We start from the raw sequence: 26,799 nt of genomic DNA, 5'->3' as shown, positions 1-26,799 counted from the left end.
AGTGCTAAGTACAGTGCTCAGAACAGTGTTTTGCACGCAGTAAGCGCTCAATAAAGACGATTGAATGAAGTAAAGAGTCCTTCAGGGACAGGCAAGGCTGGCATGGCCCACGCAGGCTCGGGCAGAGGTCCGCTCGGATTTTCTTGGGCCGGTTCGGCCCTGGATGTAACTCATTCTAGCTGTTGCACCCGCCTTGGAAAATTTAGCCCAGAAAGTTGAAGGGTAGTCTTACCTGGAAATTCAAATCTGTTAGCATTTTCTGTCACACCTCCCTCCCTCTTTGAGTTGGTCCATTCGAAGCATGACCTGTACGATTATAACCTCGCGCTTTCATTTATTTCGGTTCAGCGATCTTTTCTACAGGCCGCGGCATCGTGACGCGTGGCCTGTTGGGGAAAGAATTTACGGTGCACGTTGAATGTAAAGGAGCAGAAGAGCACAGGACGGCCTGCTGGGTGGAATCTCTCAAGTCCTTGTGTTTGACCTCTCCTGCTTCTGTTCCAGGTGTTTCAGGAGCAGTTGGATAGTCTGGCCAGATCAGCCATTCAGGCCTTGACAGCAGTGATGCACAAGTCCCCCGCTGCTAAGGTGAAGCACCTCCCTACCCAGTTGTATTTAATTATTTCAGTCTTGTGACGTTTAACAGTTATCCCCTCTTGAGGGACTCCTCAATATGCAAGATATCAGTGTAGTTTCGTGACCGAAATGAACGAATGAATCACTCGATCGATAGAGAAGCAATGCTTAGAGAAGCAGCGTGGCTCAGTGGAAAGAGCCAGGGCTTGGGAGTCAGAGGTCATGGGTTTATTCATTCATTCAATAGTATTTATTGAGCGCTTACTATGTGCAGAGCACCGTACTAAGCGCTTGGAGTGTACAAATCGGTAACAGATAGATAGAGACGGTCCCTGCCCTTTGACGGGCGCACGGTCTAATCGGGGGAGACGGACAGACAAGAACCATGGCAATAAATAGAATCGAGGGGAAGAACATCTCATTAAAACAATAGCAAATAAATAGAATCAGGGTGATGTACATCTCATTAACAAAATAAATAGGGTAATGAAAAGGGTTCTGCTGTGTGACTGTAGGCAAGTCACTTAACTTCTCTGTGCCTCAGTTACCTCATCTGTGAAATTGGGATTAAGACTGTGAGCCTCACGTGGGACAACCTGATTACCCTGTATCTACCCCAGCACTTAGAACAGTGCTCTGCACATAGTAAGCGCTTAACAAATACCAACATTATTATTATTATTAATGTAGCCTAATGGAAGAAGCATGGGCCTGGGAGTCAGAAGGACCTGGGTTCTAGTCCCGGCTCTGCCTCTCGTCTGCTGTGGGACCCTGGGCAAATCACTTGGTTTCTCTGGGCCTCAGTTACCTGATATTTCAAGTGGGGATTAAGAGCATGAGCCCCATGTTGGACAGGGACCGGTGTCCAACCTGATTAGTTTGTATTTGCCCCAGTGCTTCATACAGGGCCTGGCACATATAAGCGCTTGACAGAGACCAATAAAAAAATCAATAGGATTTATTGATTGCCTATTGAGTGTTTTATTAAGGGATCGGGAGAGAAAAAGGTATCTAAAGGAAACGGTTCCTGCCCTCACAGAGCTTTCCATCTAACAGTTTCCCAATGACCACCTTTATTTGGAAATGGAATTTGACTGAACATAACACATTCCAAAATAATGGTGGGACAACAGGATCTTTGTGGGTGGGGCACTCTGACCTTTATGGAAATTAGTTTCAAAGCATCCTACAAAACAACAGGCTCTTCTGCAGTATACAAACAGCCGCATAGCGACTGCTGCGAGGAATTTGTCATTTTTCAATTCAGGGGCTTAAAGTAGAATTATATTTTTATGGTCAAAGCATAAAATTATTTAAGAGCAGCCATCCACTGCACCGTCCATGCCAGAGATATCAGTAAAATATAGTACAGTGCCTGGCACATAGCGAACGCTTAACAAATCCTATTATTATCATTATCGGTATCATGGGCTTGGACATGGCAGCGCATGGCTGTTTTTAAAATGTTTTATTAGTAAAGTGTTCTAAGGTGTCACAGTCAACTATTTGGGAAGATACCAGACCCAGATGCCTAGCGGAGAGAGAAAGCAGCATGACTTGGTGAATAGTACATCCTGCCAGACCCAATTGAATGTCCCTCCAAAATAGCGAGAGGTCAGGTAAAGGGAACGGGATAGTTCGAGCCTATAGAAAGGCATTTGATTCTGCTACTGACAATTAGGATGTCCTTAAAATCTAGCTTTAAATGTAGTATTGAGGCACACCCAAATGGGGGTTAGGTCGGCTTGGCATCAACCTAGATCTTCGATGAAAATATTTAAGAGAATCAGCAGAGGTCAGAGCTGGGCCTGGTTCTCTTATTCTTGACTCGGTCGGAGGGAACAGGATTATACTCGACTCCTTGTTCAACGCCATAAATAAAATTCCAAGTGACATTGACCAAGTTTTTTTGATGGTACCTGTTAAGCACTTAGTATGTGTCAAACACTGTTCTAAGCGCTGGGGAAAATACAAGCTAAATAGGTTGGACACAGTCCCTGTCCAGCATGGGGCTCACAGTCTTAAAAAATAACGTTGGTATTTGTTAAGCGCTTACTGTGTGCCAAGCAGTGTTCTAAATGCTGGGGTAGATACAGCGTGGCTCAGTGGAAAAAGCCCGGGCTTGGGAGTCAGAGGTCATGGTTCAAATCCTGGCTCAGCCACTTGTCAGCTGTGCGACTTTGGGCAAGTCACTTAGCTTCCTCTGTGCCTCAGTTACCTCATCTGTAAAATGGGGATTAAGATTGTGAGCCTCACGTGGGACAACCTGATTACCCTGTATCTACCCCAGCGCTTAGAACAGTGCTCTGCACATAGTAAGCGCTTAACAAATACCAACATTGTTGTTATTATTCTCTGTGCCTCAGTCACCCCATCTGTAAAATGGGGCTAAAGACCGTGAGCCCCACGTGGGGCAACCTGATCACCTTGTATCCTCCCCAGCGCTTAGAACGGCGCTTTGCACATAAGAAGCACTTAACAAATGCCATCGTTATTATTATTACAACGTAATCAGGTCGTCCCACCTAGGGCTCACAGTCTTCATCCCCGTTTTCCAGATGAGGTCACTGAGGCACAGAGAAGTGAAGTGACTTGCCCAAGGTCACACAGCTGACAAGCGGCGGAGCCGTGATTAGAACCCACGTTCATTCAGTTGTATTTATTGAGCCCTTACTGTGTGCAGAGCGCTATACTAAGCACTTGGGAGAGTACAATCAACAATAAACAGAATCGATCCCTGTCCGCAATGAGTTTACAGTCTAGAGGAGGGAGGACAGGAGATCTGAGGCACGGAGAAGTTGAGTGACTTGCCCGAAGTCACACAGGAAGCATCTGGCAGAGCTGGGATTAGAATCCAGGTCCTCTGACTCCCAGGACTGTGCTCTTTCCACTGGGACAATATGCTGCAAAACAGCATCAATCGATGGTATTTCCTGAGTGGTTTTTTTTACTGTATCCAGAGCTCTGTACTAAGCACTTGGGAGAATTCAGCAGAGTTGGTAACCACAGTCCCTACCCTCAAGGAGCTTAAAATCTAGTGGGGGAGACAGGCATGAAAATAAATGGCGGTTAAGGAAACCAACGGGCTATAAAAGGATATGTACATAAATGCTGTGCTCATGACGGGAATGTCAAATTGCTTAAGGGATATAGGTAGTGCCGATGGAGGGAGAATAGGATGAAGAGGTGAGAGGTTAATCAGGTGAGTCTTCCCATCTCTCAGTCAATGGAAAGCAGAGTGGCCTAGTGGATAGAGCAGCGTGGCTCAGTGGAAAGAGCCCGGGCTTAGGAGTCAGGGGTCATGCGTTCTAATCCCGACTCTGCCACCTGTCAGCTGTGTGACTTTGGGCAAGTCACTTAACTTTTCGGTGCCTCAGTTACCTCAGCTGTAAAATGGGGATTAAGACTGTGAGCCCCATGTGGGACAACCTGATCACCTTGTATCCGCCCTAGCGCTTAGTGCTTGGCACATAGTAAGCGCTTAACAAATACCAGCATTATTATTATTATAGAGCACGGGCCCGGCAGTCAGAAGGACCTAGGTTTTAATCCTGGCTCCACCACTCGTCCGCCATGTGACCTTAGGCAAGTCACTTCACTTCCCTGTGCGTCAGGTGCCTCATCTGTAAAATGGGGATTAAGACCGTGAACCCAATGTGGGACGGGGACTGTGTCCAACCCAATTACCTGGCCTCTACCCCGGTGCTTATTTCAGTGTCTGGCCCATAGTAAGCGCTTAACAAAAAACACATTATTATTAAGAAGGGGACTCACAGTCTAAGAAGGGGGGAGTAGGATTTGATGCCCACTTTGTGGCTTGAGGAAACCGAGGCTCCGAGAAGTGAAATTCATTCATTCAGTACTATTTATTGAGTGCTTACTATGTGCAGAACACTGTACTAAGCGCTTGGAATGTACAAATCGGTAACAGATAGAGACAGTCCCTGCCCTCAAGGTCACACGGCAGACGAGGGGCGGAGCCAGGTTTAGAAACCAGGTTTTCTGACTCCCAGGCCTGTGCTCTTTCCACTGGGCCATGGGGCTTCTCAAGTCTCTTTAGCAAAGTAGCCTAACTCTCAGGTTCTCGGGCATCCATAAAGGACGGTCTGTTTCTAATCAACTCATTTGGCCGACCACATCAAAGACTCCCAGCCGCAGGGGCGGAACCCAGATTTTTCCGGGGCAGCGATGGAGAGGCGAAGGAGAGGAAGGGAAAGAACAAAATTTGGCGGTCCAGAAATGTCCCGAAGGTAGCTCCAATATCAGTCTGAAGTGTTCATTTTCAGCAGTCGCTATTGACCTTCGACAATAATACCCGGCAAAAGAAAGCTTGGCTCCTTTCCCCCGTGTCTTGTCGTCAGTGTGCACGGATTCTACAAGTCACATTTTCGGAACTAAATCTCAGAGTGTGACTCTTCACCGGTGACGAGTATATATGTGACTCTTGGCTTCGCCGAATACACTCTCGATTTTCTTCTCCTCTCAGGAAGTGTTTAAAGAACGGATTGGTTACGCTCACATGTTCGAGGTACTGAAATCCCTGGGCCCGCCTTCCCGAGAGCTGCTGAAAGAACTCATGAACATGGTGAGGCGGGTTCGATTCTCCTCCTTTTCGGTAGCGGCCACGTGACCCCTTCGCCTCACTCAGTTTCTGTCCGGTGTGCTCCTTTCCAGGCCGTGGAAGGAGACCACACCTCAGTTGGGATTCTGGGCATTAGCAACGTCCAGCCCCTGTTGCTGCTTATTCAGTGGCTTCCAGAGCTCGAGTCGCCTGACCTACAGATCTTCATCTCCGACTGGCTGAAGCGAATCTGCTGTATCAATAGGCAGAGTCGAACTACGTGCGTCAACGCCCACATGGGCGTCCAAATCGTCGAGACCCTGGGCTCCCACGCCGCCCTCCATCGTCTGTGCGCGGAGAACCTGATCGCCCTCCAGGGCTCTCTGGGGAGCCAGTCGATGAGTTCCGAAGAGCTCCATCGATTCATAAGGTTGCTCCGAGTTGACGAGCCCAAGCAGGTTCACCCGTACGCCATCCCGGTGATGCGGGCCCTTCTGACGATGGCTCGCAAACAGAGCCTGGAGAGCGCGCTGCAGTATTTCGACCTGTCCCACAGTATGGCGGGCATTTCGGTGCCGTGCATTCAGAAATGGCCGGGCTCTGCTTTCTCCTTCAACGCGTGGCTGTGCCTAGACCAGGACCAGTTGACCACTGGCATTTCCGGCAAGGGCGGAAAGAGAAAGCAGCTGTACAGGTATTGGTGCGAGTCGTTTGGAATAAAGGTCGACGTGACGGTTTCCAAGAACAGTCGGTCAGTCGATCGTACGTATTGAGCGCTTACTGTGTGCAGAGCACTGTACTGGGTGCTTGGGAGAGTACCAAAATAAAAGTAAACAGACACATTCCCTGCCCAAAGCGAGCATGCGGTGTGTTGGGGGACGGGGAGACAGACATTAAGATAAATCAATGACAGATATGGACGTGTAAGAGCCGTGGGGCTGGGACGGGGGGAAATGAAGGGAGCATTCATTCATTCATTCAGTCATATTTATTGAGCGGTTACTGTGTGCAGAGCACTGTACTAAGCGCTTGGAATGTACAATTCGGCAACAGAGTCCATCCCTGCCCAACGACGGGCTCGCAGTCTCAGGGTGACACAGAAGGGAGTGGAAGAAGAGGAAAAGAGGACTTCAGTTAAATACTATTTCTTGGCAGCCTTTTTTACATGCCTGATTGTTGGCAGAAGCATAATAAGAACTGTGGTGTGCGTTAAGTGCTTACTATATGCCAAGCACTGTAATAAGCGCAGGGGTAGATAGAGTAAACGCAGATCAGAGAGTCCCAGTCCCTCACGGGGGTGCCCGATCTAAGCAGGAGGGAAATCACTGAATCCCCGTTTTACAGGTGAGGAAGCTGAGGCCCAGTGAAGTGACTGGTCCAAGGTCATACAGCAGGCTAGTGGCGAAGCAGGCCCTCTGACACCCACTACTCAGTGGAGTTAGTGAGGGTGTCAGCAGAAACAGTCCCTTCCTTGGTAAGAAGCAGCGTGGCTTAGCGGTTAGAGCACGGGCTGGGATTCAGAAGCATGGTCTAGTGGAGAGAGCACTGATTGGGAGTCAGAAGGACCTGGACTCCAGCCCTGGCTCTGCCCTTTGTCTGCTGTGTGACCTTGAGCAAGTCATTTCACTTACCCGGGCCTCAGTTATCTCATCTATAATATGAGGATTAAGACCGTGAACCCCCAGTGGGACAGGGACTGTGTCCAACCTGATTGACTTGTATCTGCTCCAGTGCTTCGAAGAGTTCTGGCACAGAGTAAGCACTTACAAGCACTATTATTATTATTAATATTGTAATCCCGGCTCCGCCACTTGTCAGCTGTGTGACTTTGGGCAAGTCACTTCACTTCTCTGTGCCCCAGTTACCTCATCTGTAAAATGGGGATTTAGAGCGTGAGCCCCATGGGGGACAGGGAATGTGGCCAAGCGGGTTAGCTCGTATCTACCCCAGTGCTTAGAAGAGTGCGTGGCACACAGTAAGTGCTTAACAAGTACTATCATCATCATCGTCATTATTATTTTTATTACCTCGCCCTCTGTGGCTCCCTGCTGTCCCTTCTCTCTGGGATCCCTGGAATTTGGGCCTGTTCAGGAGGAATCCGGTAAGAAGCAGCTCTGCAAAGCCAGAGTGCTGCTCCGGCTACCACCGCTGCTTTGACGAGTATATGTAGTCACCTTAAAATAATAATCAATCAATCAATCAATCATTTATTGAGCTCTTATTGTGTGCAGAGCCTGTACGAGGTCCTCGGGGGACTGCAGTATAACAGACACTTTCCTTGCCCATGTCGAGTTTACGGTGTAGAGGGAAAGACAGACATTAATATCGCTAAAAAAAATGACAGATACATATGTGCTGAGGTGCCGGAAAGGGGGGGATGCGAAAGGGAGGGGAAGAGAAGGAAAAGAGGGCTTAGTCAGGGAAGCCCTCCTGGAGGAGATGTGCCTTCAGTAAGACTTTGAAGGAAGGGAGAGTAATTGTCTGGCGGATTTGAGGAGGGAGACCGTTCCAGGCCAGGGGTAACACGCGGGCGAGAGGTCAGCCATGAGATCGACGGGATCGAAGTACGGTGGGTTAGAAGAGCAAAGTGTGCGGGCTGGGTGGTGGTAGGAGATTAGCGGGGTGAAGTAGGAGGGGGCAAGGGGATTGAGGGCTTTAAAGCCGATGGTAAGGAGTTTCTGTTTGATGTGGAGGTGGATGGGGAAGCATTGGCAGTTCTTGAGGAGTGGGGAAACATAGATTGAACGTTTTTATAGAAAAATGATCCGGGCAGCAGAGTGAGTGGACTGGAGCGGGGAGAGACGGGAGTTAAGGGAGGTCAGCAAGGGGGCTGATACAGTCATCAAGGAGGGATAGGGTAAGTGCTTGAAATAGCCTGGTAACAGTGTGAATAGAGAGGAGAGGGCGGATTTTAGCAGTATTGCGAAGGTTTTACCGTCAGGATTTAGTGATAGATTGAAAGTGTGGGTTGAATGAGAGAGAGGAGTCAAGGATAAGCGCTTACTATTGACTGCCAGACACTGTACTAAGTGCCGGGGTATTCAGCTCAGACACAGTCCCTGACCCAACCTGGGTGCACTTTCTAAGTATGAGGAAGAACGGGTGTTAACAGCTATTTGAAATACCCCCAGGGGTGTCTGTACCCATGGTGCAAAACTCTTTTATGGGATTTGTACCTGCCACCTGGCTGCCATTTGGCTCATGTCAAACCACCTTCACCAATTTGGTTGTCTTCATTGGAGAGAACCCAAGGCTGTTGGAAGCATTCCCCCCCATTCCTCTTGGGCTGATGCGTTAATCCCACGGCGCTGGCTTTTTTAGCTCTAATTAAAGTGAATATTATTGGTTGTGTCCTTTTCTAATTAACTACTCTGCTGACTTCGATGAACGTCTTCAACCGTTGAAATGTTTTTACGACTCGTTGCTGTGTCTCGAGGTGGTGGTGACAGAGATAGCTATGGATTCTGCCTGTCTCTCTGGGCCGTTCCGCAGCACAGGGATTGGTCTGGTCTGCCAGGAAATCCCCCTACCGTCTAGCACTATGCATCCGTTGCATACACTATCAGTACGTGTAGATTCTGATGATGACGATGATAATTTTGGTATCGTTAAGCATTTACTGTGCGCTAAGCAACGTACTAAGCCCTGGGGCCGATACGAGATGATCAGGTCCCACCTGGGGTGCACAGTCAAAATCAGATGGGGAGCAGGTATGTAATCCTCGTTTTGCAGAGGAGGGAAAACTGAAGCACAGAGAAGTTAAGTGACTTGCCCAACGTCTCGCAGCACACAGGAGGCGGAGAACCCAGGTCCTCTGTCTCCCAGGCCCGTGCTTTTTCCACTAGACCACGTCGCCGCTCCTAATGCAATCGAAGAGACCAATTGATCTCAACCAATTTCTTATGACATTTTTTCCGGTAGTTTTTTTACAGGAAATGGCATGGGTTTTGAAGCCTTTATCACTAATTCTGGAATGTTGGTGGTCGCGGTGTGTACCAAAAGAGAGTATGCAACAGTTGTCCTTCCTGAGCATAGTTTCTGCGACTCCCTCTGGGTAAGGTTTGTGTGTCCCTGCTGGATGTAACTTTTTAATTCGTCTACCTCAAGAGATGCATCAACAGCTTTTTTGACCGATAAATTTGGTCTTTTAGTCAATCGCATATTAGCGTCCGAAGAACTCTGTCCAAATGGCTTCGTTTTCCGAACTCTCTTTACCAAAGTCATTCCTTAAACTCTTCACTGAGCTTAATTTATAATTGACTGGGGATCCACCCGTTGTTCTCCGTTAGGGAAGAGAAGATGGCCGTATTGTGGATTCTTCCACGTTTTCTAGAAGTGCCGTTCAGTTTCTTTAAACAAAACTGAACATAGGAGGCTACGACTAAAGTTATCAGAAGTCAGGCGGCTCCCTCCTCATTGACACGTCTGCGGCTACACATGATGCCTACAGTCTCTGTAGGCAGTGCTTCGTTATCGAGGGCTCTTTAACCGTAGTAGAAAAGTTGCTTCCCTTGGCCTACCCCTGAAATACAATTGATGATATTTAAAAACGGCCTTTTTTTTCCCCCTAATGCTGACACTATGTGGTTTTCCAACGGCCATTCGTAAATTTCAAAGGGAGATTGGGCGTTAAGAGCTTTCTAACCGGATCCTGCTATTGCTTAACCAGCACAACATCACCATTGTTCACATGCCGGGGAAGAGACCCTTTGGTCAGAGCCTTGTCTTCATCTACGTGAATGGACAGCAGAAGGTCTCTGCTCCCCTCAGGTTTCCGGCCATGAATGAAGTGAGTATCCCAAATCCCCCTCTCGCAATTCTTAGGCCTTTGGTAGATTTTCTCCGATTAGATCGGAAACTCCTGAGTCCCTGTCATTTAATGTCATTGTTCTAATGTGGGCTGCAGATATAACAATTAGGGATACGTGGCGTTGGGGTTGGTTGGCGGCCCTTTCAGGCCTAGTTGATACCGGGAGTCATTCACTCAGTCGCTTTCTGGGTATAAAGTACTGTACTGAGCGCTTGGGAAAGAACAGTACATCAACGAATAGTTACAGTCCCTGCCACAACAAGCTGTCAGTCTAGGACGGGGAAGAGAGACATCAATACAACTAAATAAAGTTATGGGAAGCAGCATGGCCTAGGGAATAGAGCACCCAGGCTTGGGAGTCAGAAGGACCTGGGTTCTAATCCCGGCTCTGCTACTTGTCGGCTGTGTGACCCAGGGCAAGTCACTTAAATTATTTGTGCCTCAGGTTCCTTCATGTGTAAAATGCGGATTATGACCGCAAGCCCCATGTGGGACAGGGACTGTGTCCAACCTGATTAGCTTGCTTAGAAGAGTAATCCCAGTGCTTAGAAGAGTAACTGGCACAGCAGCGTGGCTTAATGGAAAGAGCCCGGGCTTGGGAGTCAGAGGTCATGGGTTCTAATCCCGGCTCTGCCACTGGTCAGCTGTGTCACTTGGGGCAAGTCACTTAATTTCCCTGTGCCTCGGTTACCTCATCTGTAAAAAGGGGATTAAGACCGTGAGCCCCACGTGGGACAAGCTCATTTCCTTGATCTACCCCAGTGCTTAGAACAGTGCTTGGCAAATAGTAAGCACTTAACAAATGTCATTATTATTATTATTATTATTATTATTATTAACAAATGCTTTAAAAAAGTCACTCTAAACAGAGAGCCACTAGGAAAGGCATTCAGTTGGTTCTTTGTTCCACTTGCTTGGTGGACCTGACTTGCCTAGCTCTTCTGACTATTGCATTTGCTTTAAATAAAAACCCCAAATGAAGGTGATATTTAGAAGTGTTTGGACTGTGCATGAAGTAGTTTAATTTATTAAGACTCCTTATTATCTCAGGACCCACGGTTAATTTGTTCAACTGCTGATTTGAAAGGTGTTTGGAGACTGATCTTTTTTTTTTCCTTTATCTCCACTGGGGACAGAACAATACAATTAAAATTTTAGGCTAGGGTATCAAAGGAAGCTAGATTGCCTTGAATTTGTAGAATATCATTATTTTTCCAAAGCACTTGCTCTTATCTCATCTTCACCTCACACCATTCCTTTGAGCTAAGGAGAGACAAGGATTATTAAGCGTATTTTCGTGACAAAACCTAGGTTTTGAGCTTATGATTTGCACAAGATCTCACATCAGATCAGTAGCAGAGCTATAGAAACTCTAACTCTTAAACCAGTCCCCTCTCCTCTATAACCCACTGCTTCCCGTAGGAAGGTTACTGAGTCTTTCTTCCTCTGAGATTTTTAATAGACTAGATTTTTATCTCTTTCCCTGCCTCCATCTCTCTGTCTCTCTCAGTGTCTCTCAGTCTCTCCTTCTGTCTCCGTTTCTCATTGTGTAGCCTGAAGCAGGTGGATGGGGAAAGTAACATTTTAGATTTGTCTGCTATACGAAGTCCCTGGTGTGATTCGTCTTCCCAATCCAAGTCAGAATTACGTAGGACTGATGGAATATCAAAAGCACCGTCCTTTCTCAGCACTGTGGGAAGACTATTTCACTTCCATTCTCTGTTGCTTAGGAATAAAAACGGAAGGCGAGCCCCTTTAATGGGGGTGAGCTCTGCTTGTTTCGCTAAAGTTAGAACGATGTCGCAGACTTCGTGGGTCTCCTTGTGCTTCTGTCCGCAGCCCTTTACTTCGTGCTGCATCGGCTCCGCCGGGCAGAGGACCACCACTCCTCCTCCGTCTCAGATCCCCGACCCTCCGTTCTCTTCCCCCATCACCCCTCACCGGACATCCTTCGGAGGGATTCTGTCTTCGGCTACTTGGGGCGGGACGGTGGAGAAGTCAGAAGCCATCACCAAATTGATCTCGGCCGGGACCCAGGACAGCGAATGGGGCTGTCCCACATCTCTCGAGGGTCAACTTGGATCGGTCATCGTCTTCCACGAAGCCCTGCAGCCCCCTCAGATTAAGGCGTTGTATTTGGCAGGTGAGCGAGGGTGAGCTGTGCTGACTCGCGGACTCATTCCGTTGCCGGCGGGGATGCCTTTTAATAATGATAGTGTTGGTATTTGTTAAGCGCTTACTATGTGCCGAGCACTGTTCTAAGCGCTGGGGTAGACACAGGGGAATCGGGTTGTCCCACATGGGGCTCACAGTCTTCATCCCCGTTTTACAGATGAGGGAACCGAGGCACAGAGAAGTGAAGTGACTTGCCCACAGTCACACAGCTGACAAGTGGCAGAGCTGGGATTCGAACTCATGAGCCCTGACTCCAAAGCCCGTGCTCTTTCCACTGAGCCACGCCTTTTGGCCGGTTAGAGATGGTATGCTTAGAACGGTGTTGGGCAGTCAGTCGATCCATCGAGCGTATTTGTCGGGCGCCTACTGTGTGCAGGGCACTGTACCAAGTGCTTGGGAGAGTGCAGTACAACAGAATCAGGCCACCCGTTTCCTGCCCATAATGAGCTCACAGTCTAGAAGAGAAGCAGCGTGGCTCAGTGGAGAGAGCCCGGGAGTCAGAAGTCATGGGTTCAAATCCTGGCTCTGCCCCTTGTCAGCTGGGTGACGGTGGGCAAGTCACTTCACTTCTCGGTGCCTCAGTCACCTCATCTGTAAAATGGGGGATGAAGACTGTGAGCCCTATGTGGGACAACCTGCTTACCCCTTATCTACCCCAGCGCTTAGAACAGTGCTCTGCACATACAAATACCAACATTATTATTATTATTAGAAAGGGAGACCGGTATTAATATCAGTAAATTACAGATATAATAATGGTGATATTTGTTAAGCGCTTACTATGTGCAAAGCGCTGTTCCAAGCGCTGCAGGAGATACCAGGTGATCAGGTTGTCCCTCATGGGGCTCACAGGCTTCATCCCCATTTTACAGATGAGGGAAGAACTGAGGCCCAGAGAAGTTAAGTGACCTGCCCAAAGTCACACAGCTGACAAGTGGTGGAGCCGTGATACGGATGTGAGTGCTTGGGACTACACGCGGTAGGCACTCAAATAATGCTTCGGAGGCCAAGGAAAATATCTACAAACTAGGATAGACCTGTAGGGACACAGAAGGAAGGAATTTGTCTCTTCCTAGAGAAGGAGTTGGTCTGGGCTTTGTCAAATCTACTGTAAAGTTAGATGTCGAGTTTAGTAAAGGAACTAGAAATGAAATGTCAACTTATATTGGAAAACTTGCAAGTTTACTCTGTCATTGAATGATCAAAACGGCAGCCAAAGCACTTTGGCATGATTCCCCAACTCATCTCTCTCATTCAAGCCACATGTGTAATCAGTCACCAGATCGTGTCGGCCTTACCCTCACAACGTGGCTAAAATCCGCTCTTTTCCCTCCGTTCAAAGTGCTGCTACGTGGATCCCAGCACGTCTAGGCTGTAAGCTCGTTGTGGACAGGTTATGTGACAGTTTATTGTTGTTCTGTATTCTCCCAAGCATTTAGTACAGTGCTCTGCACACAGTAAGAGCTCAATAAATACTGTCGAATGAGTAAAGATCCCAGCCCTCCTAGACTACTGCAGCAGCCTCCTCGCTGACCTTCCTGCCTCTCTCCACTCCAGTCTTTACTTCACTCTGCTGCTCAGTTCATTTTTCTAAAAGAAGCAGCCTGGCTCAGTGGAAAGAGCCCGGGCTTGGGAGTCAGAAGTCATGGGTTCAAATCCTGGCTCTGCCACTTATCAGCTGTGTGACTGTGGGCAAGTCACTTCACTTCTCTGGGCCTCAGTTACCCCATATGTAAAATGGGGATGAAGACTGTGAGCCCCACGTGGGACAACCTGATCACCTTGTATCCTTCCCAGCGCTCAGAACAGTGCCTGGCACATTGGGGAAGCAGCGTGGCTCAGTGGAAAGAGCCTGGGCTTCGGAGTCAGAGGCCATGGGTTCGACTCCCGGCTCTGCCACTTGTCAGCTGTGTGACTGTGGGCAAGTCACTTCACTTCTCTGTGCCTCAGTTACCTCATCTGTAAAATGGGGATTAACTGTGAGTCTCACATGGGACAACCTGATTACCCTGTATCTCCCCCAGTGCTTAGAACAGTGCTCTGCACATAGTAAGCGCTTAACAAATACCAACATTATTATTATAGTAAGCGCTTAACAAATTCCATCATTATTAAAAGAAAGGTTCAGTCCGCTTTTCCCCGCTCCCCAAGAACCTCCAGCTATGGCCCGGTCACCTCCACCTCAGACAGAAAGTCCGTGCTGTCGGCTTTAAAGCACTCAATCCCCTTGTCTCCTCCTACTTTACCTCACTGATTTTCTGCTACAAGCCACTGTGTTCCTCATATGCCAAGCTACTTCACTATACCTCCATCTCGCCCCCGAAGGTTTGCCCACATCCTCCCTCCGGCCCGGAACGCTCTCCCCCTTCATATAAGACCGACCATCACTCTCCCCACCTTCAAATCCTTATTAAAATCCCATCTCCTCCAAGACGCCTTCCCCGGCTAAACCTTCATTTCCTCTAATCCCTCTCCCTTCTGCGCCACCCGTGACCTTGCATCTGTATCTTTTAAGCATTTGCTATTCACCCCATCCTCAACTCCGCAGCACTTGTATACAGAAGCAGCGTGCCTCAGTGGAGGGAGCCCGGGCTTGGGAGTCAGAGGTCATGGGTTCGAATCCCAGCTCTGCCACTTGTCAGCTGTGTGACTGTGGGCAAGTCACTTCACTTCTCTGGGCCTCAGTTACCTCAGCTGGATAATGGGGATTGATTGTGAGCCTCACGTGGGACAACCCGATGACCCCGTATCTCCCCCAGCGCTTAGAACAGTGCTCTGCACATAGTAAGCGCTTAACAAATACCAACATTATTATTATATCCATAATTTATTTTAAAGTCCGCCTCCCCCTCTGGTTTCTAAGCTTCTAGTGGGCAGGGAATGGATCTGCCAACTCCGTTGTGTTGTACTCTCCCAAGCAGTTCAGTGCTCTGCACACAGTAAGCACTCAATAAATAGCCTTGATCTGTATATACTACTAGGCAAAAATATGATCAGGATTTAGCAGTTGCAAACAATCTGCTTCCGAAGATATTGATGAGAATTCTAGAATAATTGATTGAATTTTAGAGCAAAAAGAATAATGCAAAAATCCATGATGAAGGCTTTGGATTAGAAGAGTCTTATTAGCTCTCTGTGGGTAGGGATTAGCTCTACCAACTCTACCAACTCTGTCAAATGCTTAGCACGGTGCTCTGCACCCAGTAAACAATCAATGAATATGATTGATTTATTGAAGTCACAAAAAATTCTCATTTCCTCATATTTTTTGGCTTTGACTTTAAATGAATTTGCTAAATTCTTTACTAAGTTACCGTTTGATCATTGCTGCCTTCACAATTGAAACTATGACCTGTAAAATGATAATTTCTTCAGATTACTGAAACTAGCGGCATGTCAGATTCCATGATTGTTAATCTTAATGTGAATTACGGGTTGGCTGAATACTGTTGCAGATTACATTGAGATTGCCCTTCAAGACGCAGAACTATTACGGTATTTAAAATTCTGATTTGCGACCTCAGATGAAGACAAGTTAGTTGTCAGTGTAAAATGTGATGCCTCGTTATCTGTTATTCAACCGAATCACCTTTAAAAAAATGATTTTGTTCATTTTGCAGTGACACTGCTAATGGTGGTATTTAAGCGCTTACCATGTGCAAAGCACTGTTCTAAGCACTGGGGGGGATACAAGGTGATCAGGATGTCCCAAGTGGGGCTCACAGTTTTAATCCCCATTTTACAGATGAGGTAATAATAATAATAATAATAATTTTGGTATTTGTTAAGCGCTTACTATGTGCCGAGCACTGTTCTAAGCACTGGGGTAGACACAGGGGAATCAGGTTGTCCCACGTGAAGCTCACAGTCTTAATCCCCATTTTACAGATGAGGTAACTGAGGCACAGAGAAGTGAAGTGACTTGCCCAAAGTCACACAGCTGACATGTGGCCGAGCAGGTATTCGAACCCATGACCTCTGACTCCAAAGCCCGTGCTCTTTCCACTGAGCCACGCTGCTTCTCTAACTGAGGTAACTGAGGCACAGAGAAGTTAAGTGACTTGCCTAAAGTCGCCAAGAGGCAGAACCGGGATTCGAACCCATGGCATCTGACTCTCAAGCCCAGGCTCTTGCCACTGAGCCACGCTGCTTCTAGGGTATGTTAAAGGAGGAAAAATTCGGAAGGATGATGAAATTGCCCAATATACTAATTTTGGGGCATTCTTATAGATCATGGGTTCGAATCCCAGCTCTGCCACTTGTCAGCTGTGTGACTGTGGGCAAGTCGCTTCACTTCTCTGGGCCTCAGTTACCTCATCTGTAAAATGGGGATTACAACTGTGAGCCTCACTTGGGACAACCTGATGACCCTGTATCTACCTCAGCGCTTAGAACAGTGCTCTGCACATAGTAAGCGCTTAACAAATACCAACATTATTATTATTATAATTGCTGGGCATCTGAGCAGCAGGACGTAGTTTGGATGAGAACGTTTCCCTTCCTAAGCAGTATTTTCATAAAGGATTCAAGTCAATTCAGTCATGAGGATTGAACTGGACTTCCGCTTCTCTTCTGAATTTAGAACCTCTTGAATGTATCCTTATATATGAAAATGCGGGGTGTAAAATGTGATTTTTTTTGCAAAATACTTTTCAGGACCAAACTGTTTAAGTCCTTGGAAATTCCAGGAGTCCGAAGCAGCAGATCTACCTAATAAAGTGCTTCTACACTACACGCCAAAGGTTGGAATCGATCATTTCTCTCCCCTTGTCTCCTGGGTGGTAACGTCATCCAAAGATCGTAAAATGTTAGAAGTTTAATTAATTCTGTGTGGGTCCGTTGAACTGTTTGGGTCTGTTGAACTGTTCACTGACTGTCTAGTGGGTACGGAGCACATAGAAGGAGACGGACAATAGAAAGGGCTTAGTACAGTGGTCTGCACATAGTAAGTGCCCAATAAATACGATTGACTCACTGACTAGTTCCATGTTTACCGAATGGGAAGGTTTTGTTTTGTTTTTTTACAATTTTCCCATCGGGATGGCAGGCTGCAGTGCCTGTTCCGGGACATTAAGCTCGCTATGGGCTGGGAATATGTCTTCCAACTCTGTTGTGTTGTACTCTCCCAAGCGCTTAGTACGGTTCTCCACACACAGCAATTACTCAGTGTCTACCACCGACTGGTTAATTGACCGATTGGTATGATGTAGGGGAAACTTTCTAAGCTCAACCTCTAGTTCTTCCCTTCATCGGGCGCAATAATGCCGTAATTCATCTTGGAATCTTCTGTTGAGCCGTGCCGTTATGTTTAAGTGGAGTATACCCACTTCAGAGATGGTATGAAGTATCCTATTAGCCTTGTTTGAAGGCGCACCTCCTCCCGGAGGCCTTCCCTGACTGCGCCCTCCTTTCCTCTTCTCTCCCTCCCTTCTGCGTCGCCCTGACCTGCTCCTTTTTTTCATCCCCCTCTCCCCAGCCCCATAGCACTCATGTATATATCTGTACTTTATATTAAAGTCCGTCTCCCCCTCTAGACGGTAATCCCGTTGTGGACAGGGAATGTGTCAGTTCGTTGTTATATCGTACTCTTCCAAACGCTTAATACAGTGCTTTGTATGTAGAAAGAGCTCAGTAAATACAGCTGGATGAATGACTTATCAATTTGAGAGCTGGTAATGGAATTTACATTTTTCCTCTCTCCCAGGCCTGCAAAAATCCAATCTGCCTTGATCTGTCCATCAATTGTTTACACGGAAGGTTAACGGGAAACAAAGTAGTGAACTGGGACATCAAGGTAAGTTCCTAAGTGGTGCTGTAATAATAATAATGATGGTATTTAAATGCATACTATGTGCCAGGCCCTGTACTAAGCGCTGGGATGGGTACAAGCAAATCGGGTTGGACATAGCCCCGTCCCACGTGGGGCTCGCAGTCTTAATCCCCATTTGACAGATGAGGTAACTGAGGCCCAGAGACGTGAAGTGACTTGCCCAAGGTCACACAGCAGACAGGTGACGGAGCCGGGATTAGAACCTAGCTCCTTCTGACTCGCAGGCCCAGGCTCTATCCCCTAGGCCATGCTGCTTCTCAGATCCCCTTGACAGGTACCTTCAGAGGTCTCGTGCTTGTTCTCTCTGGCCTTCTCGCAAATATTAAGGACCTTGCTAGAGTAAAGTACCTAGAGCTGAGGTCATCATACCCTGTTTTGGTTTTGTTTGTTTTTAATGTTATTTTTTAAGTGCTCACTAGGCGCCAATCCCCATACTAAGTGCCGGGGTACAGCAATCAATCAGTGGTATTTACTGAGTGCTTACTGTGTGCCGAGCACTGTACTAAGCACTTCGTAACGGACACATTCCCTGCCCACATTAAGCTTACGGTTTAGAGGGGGAGACGGACAGTAATATAAGTAAATAAATGACCGGTATGTACAAAACTGCGTAGGGCTGGGAGGGGAGAGGAAGGAAAGGAGCAAGTCAGGGTGATGCAGAAGGGAGTGGAAGAAGCAGCGTGGCTCAGTGGAAAGAGCACGGGCTTGGGAGTCAGAGGTCATGGGTTCGAATCCCGGCTCAGCCACTGATCAGCTGTGTGACTTTGGGCAAGTCACTTAACTTCTCGGTGCCTCAGTTCCCTCATCTGTAAAATGGGGATGAAGACCGTGAGCCTCACGTGGGACAACCTGATTACCCTGTGTCTACCCCAGCGCTTAGAACAGTGCTCTGCACATAGTAAGCGCTTAACAAATACCAACATTAAGAAAAGGAAAAGCGGGCTTAATCAGGGAAGGCCTCTTGGAGGAGATGGGCCGTCACTAAGGCTTTAAAGGCGGGGTGAGTTGTCTGTTGTCTGTTGGATATGAAGAGGAAGAGCATTCCAGGTCACAGGCAGGTTGTGGTGCCAGCTAATAGTATTTTTGATTATTATTGTTGGTATTTGTTAAGCGCTTACTATGTGCAGAGCACTGTTCTATGCCCTGGGGGAGATACAGGGTCATCAGGTCGTCCCACGTGAAGCTCACAGTCTTAATCCCCATTTTACAGATGAGGTAACTGAGGCACAGGGAAGTTAAGTGCCTTGCCCACAGTCACACAGCTGACACGTGGCAGAGCTGGGATTCGAACCCATGACCTCTGACTCCCAAGCCCGGGCTCTTACCACCAAAAATACCAATTTTTGGTATTTGTTAAGCATATACTATGTACCAGGCACCGTAGTAAATCCTGGCGTGGTACAAGCTAATTAGTTGGGCACAGTCCTTGTCCCACATGGGACTCGCAGTCTTAATCCCCATTTTACAGATGAGGGAACCGAGACACAGAGCAGCGAAATGACTTGCCCAGGGTCGCCCGGCTGACAAGCGGCAGAGCTGGGATTAGAACTGTGGGCAGGGAATATGACTGTTTATTGTTGCACTCAGAAGCAGCGTGGCTTAGTGGAAAGAACCCAGACTTGGGAGTCAGAGGTTGTGGGTTCTAATTCCGGCTCCACCACTTATAAGAATAATAATGATGGTGGTATTTGTTAAGTTCTTACTATGTGCAAAGCACTGTTCTAAGCGCTTGGGGGATATAAGGTAATCAGATTGTACCACATGGGGCTCACAGTTTTAATCCCCATTTTCCAGATGAAGTAACTGAGGCACAGAGAAGTGAAGTGACTTTCCCAAAGTCACACAGCTGACAAGCTGCGTAGCCGGGATTCGAACCCCTGACCTCTGACTCCCAGGCCCGGGCTCTTTCCACTGAGCCACGCTGCTTCTGATGATGTAGCTTTTTGCCGTCACCACCAAGCAACTGTCAGCTTGGTGACTTATCAGCTGTGTGACTTTGGACAAGTCACTTCACTTCTTTGTGCCTCAGTTCCCTCACCAGTAAATTGGGGATTGAGACTGTGAGCCCCACGTGGGACAGCCCGATCACCTTGTATCCCCCAAGCACTTAGAACAGTGCTTTGCACGTAGTAAGCGCTTAACAAATACCATCATTATTATTATTACTCTCCCAAGCACAGAGTACTGCTCTCTGCACACAGTAGGCGCCTAGTAAATATGAATGAAGAATTAACCAGGTCCTTCTGATTCCCAGGTCCATGCTCTAACAATAATAATAATAATAATGATGGCATTTGTTAAGAGCTTACTATGTGCAGAGCACTGTTCTAAGCACTGGGGTAGATACAGGGGAATCAGGTTGTCCCACGTGAGGCTCACAGTCTTCATCCCCATTTTACAGATGAGGGAACTGAGGTACAGAGAAGTTAAGTGACTTGCCCAAAGTCACACAGCTGACAAGCGGCTGAGCCGGGATTTGAACCCATGATCTCCGACTCCCAAGCCCGGAGTCTCTCCACTTGACCTCACTGCTCCTGTTGATATAGCTTTTTGCCGTCACCACCAAGCAACTGTTCAGAGTTCAGTTAGCTTGGCTTTCAGTAACTGCCTCAGGGATTTCCTTGTGACCACTGAAGAGACAATGAGGGTGAATTCAGTTGTCAACCGAGAAAATCCGATATGCCCAAGGTCTGGCTATTACTGGATTGTACAGTTTTAGCATGACCCCAGTCGAGAAAGATAGCTGCTGAGACCACGTGGTGTGAAAAGTCGTTTTTCTTCGTGCCACCTCCCCGCCTTGTGGGATGGGCACCTGGAAACGAAACCCAGGTGAACTCTGGCTCCTGGAGGCCAGAGGTGTCCAGATGCCCTGGATGGTTGAGGCCGTTGCCAGCTCTCACTTGACCACGTGACCTGTTAAAATAATAATGTTGGTATTTGTATTTGTTAGGCGCTTACAGTGCAGAGCACTGTTCTAAATGCTGGGGGAGATACAGGCTCATCAGGTTGTCCCGCGTGGGGCTCACAGTCTTCACCCCCATTTTATAGATAAGGGAACTGAGGCCCGGAGAAGCGAAGCGACTTGCCCAAGATCACATAGCTGCCAAGTGGCAGAGTCAGGATTCGAACCCATGACCCCTGACTCCCAAGCCCGGGCTCTTTCCACTGAGCCACGCTGCTTCTCTGTATAGCTACCACCCCTCCAAATTCTGTGATTCTCTAATCTGCATGGTGTTCTCCCCTTCTGCATTCATAAATAAAAATCATTTGACCATTTGGGGCTCAAAATCAAATCACTGACTCGGGGTTGTTGTTAAAGAGATGGGCTTTAATTTCAGGGGAAAATTTCAGGTTCTGGCCGGAGGAAAACCGGTAACGGGTAAGGAGCGTCTAGACCTTTTCTCGCTGACGTTTTCTTTCGGTAGGAAAAAAAATGGACTCTTGAATTGTTCTTTCAGGATATGATAAACTGCATTGGTGGCTTGAATGTGCTGTTTCCACTGCTGGAGCAAATCAGTGTTCTTAGTGGACAGATGCCGGAAAAAAACCGGGAAAATATCACTCCTGAACCAGCGACACCCATCGAAGGGGATTGGGTGGTGTTATCTTCCACAAAGGCCTCAGGTATTGGAAAAATAAGTGATCTAACATAGTTTCTGACAACTGGAAATTGAAGTGGAGATTTGGCTTTAGTCTGGTACCGGGTAATCAGCGGTACGACTTTTATATTTTATTAGATATTTAGTTTTGTCAATCATTGTTTTCGATCGAGAGTTTTACTGTGTGCAGAGCGCTGTTTAAATTCTCTCCCTAAGGATATGCCAGAGCTGAATTTACAACTGTTATTAAAATATTGAAACTGCCAAGCAAATAAAGGCTTCATACATCTTGCAGCTATTGGGTGGTTATTAAAATGAATGGATGTTACTTTCTAACTCATAAGGCATGTGCTGATGACTAGAAAACCAACACATTTTAAAGTTATTTTTTTATCATTTATTGCACTTGTTAAGCATTTTTTGTGGGTCTGAGGCACGCACCCAGAAGGGTACGGGAGTAACAATTCAGACCTGGGGGAGTTAGATCAGGCACACTGAACGTGATAAAGGAAAAAACCAATAAATGAATAACAACTATTTCAATAAGAGCTGCTGCACATTGCTGCTAAAGGGACTGTTTTTGAATTATAATAGTTCAGACCTGGAGAAACCTGGATCAGACGCATGTGAAAAGATTAACGTGATAAGGCAAAAAAATTAAATGAATAGTAATAATAATAATAATGTGTTTAAATGCTTACTCTGTGCCTGGCACTGTTCTAAGCACTGGGGTAGATTCAAGATAATCATGTTGGACACAGTCCCTGTCCCATGTAGAGCTCACAGTCTTAATCCCCATTTGACAGATGTGAGAACTGAGGCCCAGAGAAGTGAAGTCACACATACAACTGGCGGAGCCGGGATTAGAACTCATAATACTGGTAGTGATGATATTTCTTAAGCACTTAGTATGTACCAGGGACCGTTCTAAGCGCTGGAGTAGATACAGGGTAATCAGGTTGTCCCACGTGGGGCTCACAGTCTTAATCCCCATTTTCCAGATGAGGGAACTGAGGCACAGAGAAGGTAAGTGACTTGTCCAAAGCCGATAAGTGGCAGAGCCGGGATTCGAACCCACGACCTCTAACTCCCAGACCCGTGCTCTATCCACTAGCCCATGCTGCTAGCTTCCTCACGTTGCTGCAAAAGGGACCGTTTTCAGGTTAAAACATCTCAGACCTGGGAGAGCTTAATCAGGCACCTGTGGAAGGATTAAGGTGATAAAGAAAGAAAACAATAAATTTACCACAGCAACAGAAATGAGAGCTGCAGAAGACTGCTGCTAGAGGGATCGTTTTCAGGTTGTTGGAGTTTCCGGTAGGGCTGTCCCCAGGCCCGTAGTTACAACCTTTTTCAAATGTTGTTGTCGCCATGGCAACTACTTCTCTCTGCGCTGCATCAACACAATAGGGCTCAGTCCCAGCCGTGGGGGGATCCAGGAGGGCAGCATATCTTTGCAGATCCCCAAGGCTCAGCTGGAGGAGACCCCGGCGGCTGGGTAGCTCCCGTTGCCCCTTTTCTCCGTCCACGGCCAAAGTTCATCTGAAGCGCTGTATCCCTAGAAAGCTAGTTCCAAAAGGCTGCAGTGTAGGTTGTTTTTTTACTACGGGGGGGGAGAAGTGACTGGAAGGAACAGGGTCGAGATGCAAGGTATTGCAGTAATCCAATTAATATGTTCCCACATCCACAGAGTCACGGCTAGAGAAGAATTTTGTGGCCACGTTTATCTTAATGGTGAAGCACTTTATTCAGAGGCATCCCATCAATCAGGAAAACCTCATTCACTCCCACGGTGTTGCCACTCTAGGGGCCCTGCTGCAGAAGGTGAGCAAACCTGAGAATATCATTCAGCCCTCGCTGCCGATACCTTCTATCCGGAAAGCAGTTCAGTTTTCCCAGCCACCGATATAAGTCTATAAGAGCTCTGCAGCCATTCTTTCTCGAGGCGTTTAGTGCGATGCAATACAGCAGTCCGGTGTACCTTCTCATTCAAGAACGGGGACCGAGCTGCTTCCCTTCAAACACTTTGGCATAATTTGGAGTGAATCAGTTTATGCGGGGAAACTTTTATTACGGTAATATCCTGGGACCTAACAACCTGGAGAGGGGAGTACGATCTTTTAGTGCCAATGTTTGCAGCGTGAGAGACTAAATACTATTGAATGAATAATATTGCCCCGTCCATTTGTTATTTGAAGCAGCAAATGGCAGCCGTAAAAACCAGATCGAGTAGTGTCTATTGAGCTCGGACTATGCGCGGGGAACTGTGCTCCGTCCTGGAGAGAAGGCAGTAGAGTTGATAAACACGATCCCTACCCTCAAGGAAGTTGCAGACAGAGGAGATATGCACAAATAATTGCAGATAGGAGGAAAAAGAGAATGGAAAGAGGGATATGGTTGGATGAGTTTATGCTTAAAAATTAGAAGAAGTCGATATATCTGGAAATGTGGTGGTTAGTTGTGAGTGTGTAAATGCCCTGGTGATGGTTGGGAGAATATGACCCAGAGAGAGGAAATATTGTGGAAATCTCTGGAGGAGGAATGGGGAGAGCTTAAAACTGGTGGATCGGAAAGGAGAGAATTCCTGGCGGGGCGCAAATAAGAGGACGACAGTGGGAGAGATGAGAATGAAATATAGAAAGTAGGTTTGCTTGAGAAGAATGAAGAGCGCGAGCCAGGGTGGAGTGAGAGAAGGGTGTGGATAAGTAAATGGGAGAGCGCCGACTTAAAAACCGGTCGTCAGGCATTTCTGCTGGATGCCGAGGGGAGCGGCGGGAAAGCGTCTGACTTTAAGGCTTTGAGAATTTTCCAACTCAGCTGAAAAATAAGATAACTTAGTGTCACCCTAAGCAGTGAATGCTGATGAATGACTGACTTTTATAACGGAAATATTTATTCTCCTTTTTAAAAAAATTCATTCAACACTGCCGATGACCGGAATTTAGGTGCCAAGCAGCTTGATGGATGTGAATGTTCTAGTGGCTGTGCAGCTGCTAATTGAACAGGTTTCGGTGGAGAAAAATATGCAACTTCTGCAGCAGATGTATCAACACCTACTCTTTGACTTCCGTATCTGGAATCGTGGAGATTTTCCCTTTCGGATCGGTGAGGTTTGACTGGTCAAATTACGTGTAACTGTGAGATTTAACTCCCTAGGTCATTTTCTTGTAGGTCAGATATGAGGTTTGAATCCTAAAAACCACTTTTCTCTTTTTAGGGCACATACAGTATCTTTCCACCATCATCAAAGACAGCCGGAGGGTCTTCCGAAAGAAATTTGGTGTACAGTTTCTCTTAGATACGCTCAGGATTTATTATGGGTACGATGCCCCTGTTTCTTCTCGGTCTGCACTTTGGGCCAATACTCTTAAAATTTTTCTCGCATCCCTAAATGGGTTTCTCTTTCTTATTTTGGTTTGCATACCACCCATTTTCCCCCCAGCTCTCGTTAGAATGCTCTTCCGGCAGAAAAAAATCTCAAATTACCCTGAATTGTTACCAAATTAAAACGATGACGTGTAATGTTAAACTCTTTTTAATGATCACTTGTATTCTTTACCAGCGCGTTTCTCTGACATCAGACTCTTTCCTTTTTACAATAGGAGTGTCTGCAAAGAGAATGAATTGTCTCCGGATGATATCCGAACCATAAGAACTTCTCTGTATGGATTGATCAAATATTTCCTAAGTAAAGGCGGGACTCACGAGGAAATACAGAGCATCATGGGGTACATAGCTGCCACCAGTGAGGAAGAACAGGTAGAGGCTGACTCTAATTCTGCTCGAACTCACTGGGGTTGTGGCCGGACTGATCTGGACGATGTTGGGCAGAACATCAGTTGAATCTTGACTCCAGCTGGGGAATAATAATAATAATAATAATGGCATTTGTTAAGCGCTTACTATTTGCCAAGCACTGTTCTAAGCACTGGGGGGGATACAGGGTAATCAGGTTGTCCCACATGGGGCTCACAGGCTTAATCCCCATTTTCCAGATGAGGGAACTGAGGCACAGAGAAGTCAACTGACTTGCCCGAAGTCACACAGCTGACAAGTGGTGGAGTCAGGATTAGAACCCATGACCTCTGACTCCCAAGCCCGGGCTCTTTCCACTGAGCCACGCTGCTTCTCTTGACTCCAGCTCTCCCAAGCGCTTAGTACAGTGCTCTGGCACCCGGTGGGCGCTCAATTAATAGGACTGATTGATACCCCAAATCCAATCTGCGCTTAACACCCTGTGGGGCACCCGTGGCTTCTTTAAAGTAATGTAAATTGCTGGTTTCATTCAATAGTATTTATTGAGCGCTTACTATGTGCAGAGCACTGTACTAAGCGCTTGGGATGAACAAGTCGGCAACAGATAGAGACGGTCCCTGCCGTTTGACGGGCTTACAGTCTAATCGGGGGAGACGGACAGACAAGAACAATGGCACTAACCAGCGTCAAGGGGAAGAACATCTCGTAAAAACAATGGCAACTAAATAGAATCAAGGCGATGTACAATTCATTAACAAAATAAATAGGGTAACGAAAATATATACAGTTGAGCGGACGGGTACAGTGCTGTGGGGATGGGAAGGGAGAGGTGGAGGAGCAGAGGGAAAAGGGGAAAATGAGGCTTTAGCTGCGGAGAGGTAAAGGGGGGATGGCAGAGGGAGTAGAGGGGGAAGAGGAGCTCAGTCTGGGAAGGCCTCTTGGAGGACGTGATTTTTAAGTAAGGTTTTGAAGAGGGAAAGAGAATCAGTTTGGCGGAGGTGAGGAGGGAGGGCGTTCCAGGACCGCGGGAGGACGTGACCCGGGGGTCGACGGCGGGATAGGCGAGACCGAGGGACGGCGAGGAGGTGGGCGGCAGAGGAGCGGAGCGTGCGGGGTGGGCGGTAGAAAGAGAGAAGGGAGGAGAGGTAGGAAGGGGCGAGGTGATGGAGAGCCTTGAAGCCTAGAGTGAGGAGTTTTTGTTCAGAGCGGAGGTCGATAGGCAACCACTGGAGTTGTTTAAGAAGGGGAGTGACATGCCCAGATCGTTTCTGCGGGAAGATGAGCCGGGCAGCGGAGTGAAGAATAGACCGGAGCGGGGCGAGAGAGGAGGAAGGGAGGTCAGAGAGAAGGCTGACACAGTAGTCTAGCCGGGATATAACGAGAGCCCGTAATAGTAAGGTAGCCGTTTGGGTGGAGAGGAAAGGGCGGATCTTGGCGATATTGTAGAGGTGAAACCGGCAGGTCTTGGTAACGGATAGGATGTGTGGGGTGA

At 47.3% G+C, this 26,799-nt stretch overlaps 1 protein-coding gene across 3 annotated transcripts in view; it reads left to right on the top strand.

The window, feature by feature from the left end:
• The window catches only part of NBEAL1 (neurobeachin like 1), a 190,157-nt gene that overhangs the window by 97,631 nt on the left and 65,727 nt on the right, over nucleotides 1-26,799 (top strand). For all 3 annotated transcript variants that reach the window (XM_029068756.2, XM_029068751.2, XM_029068752.2), the window contains 13 exons: nucleotides 505-588; nucleotides 5,063-5,161; nucleotides 5,251-5,831; nucleotides 9,059-9,191; nucleotides 9,807-9,926; nucleotides 11,787-12,090; nucleotides 16,779-16,864; nucleotides 17,827-17,916; nucleotides 21,411-21,576; nucleotides 23,242-23,375; nucleotides 24,497-24,656; nucleotides 24,769-24,871; nucleotides 25,154-25,310. In XM_029068756.2, coding sequence (XP_028924589.1) covers nucleotides 505-588; nucleotides 5,063-5,161; nucleotides 5,251-5,831; nucleotides 9,059-9,191; nucleotides 9,807-9,926; nucleotides 11,787-12,090; nucleotides 16,779-16,864; nucleotides 17,827-17,916; nucleotides 21,411-21,576; nucleotides 23,242-23,375; nucleotides 24,497-24,656; nucleotides 24,769-24,871; nucleotides 25,154-25,310 — 2,217 coding nt within the window. The remainder of the gene's footprint in view (nucleotides 1-504; nucleotides 589-5,062; nucleotides 5,162-5,250; nucleotides 5,832-9,058; nucleotides 9,192-9,806; nucleotides 9,927-11,786; nucleotides 12,091-16,778; nucleotides 16,865-17,826; nucleotides 17,917-21,410; nucleotides 21,577-23,241; nucleotides 23,376-24,496; nucleotides 24,657-24,768; nucleotides 24,872-25,153; nucleotides 25,311-26,799) is intronic.

This window comes from Ornithorhynchus anatinus, chromosome 7, assembly GCF_004115215.2.
Source record: "Ornithorhynchus anatinus isolate Pmale09 chromosome 7, mOrnAna1.pri.v4, whole genome shotgun sequence".
Taxonomy (NCBI): domain Eukaryota; kingdom Metazoa; phylum Chordata; class Mammalia; order Monotremata; family Ornithorhynchidae; genus Ornithorhynchus; species Ornithorhynchus anatinus.
Note: the sequence above shows the minus strand (reverse complement) of the source record. Positions and strands in the feature narration are given on the sequence as shown.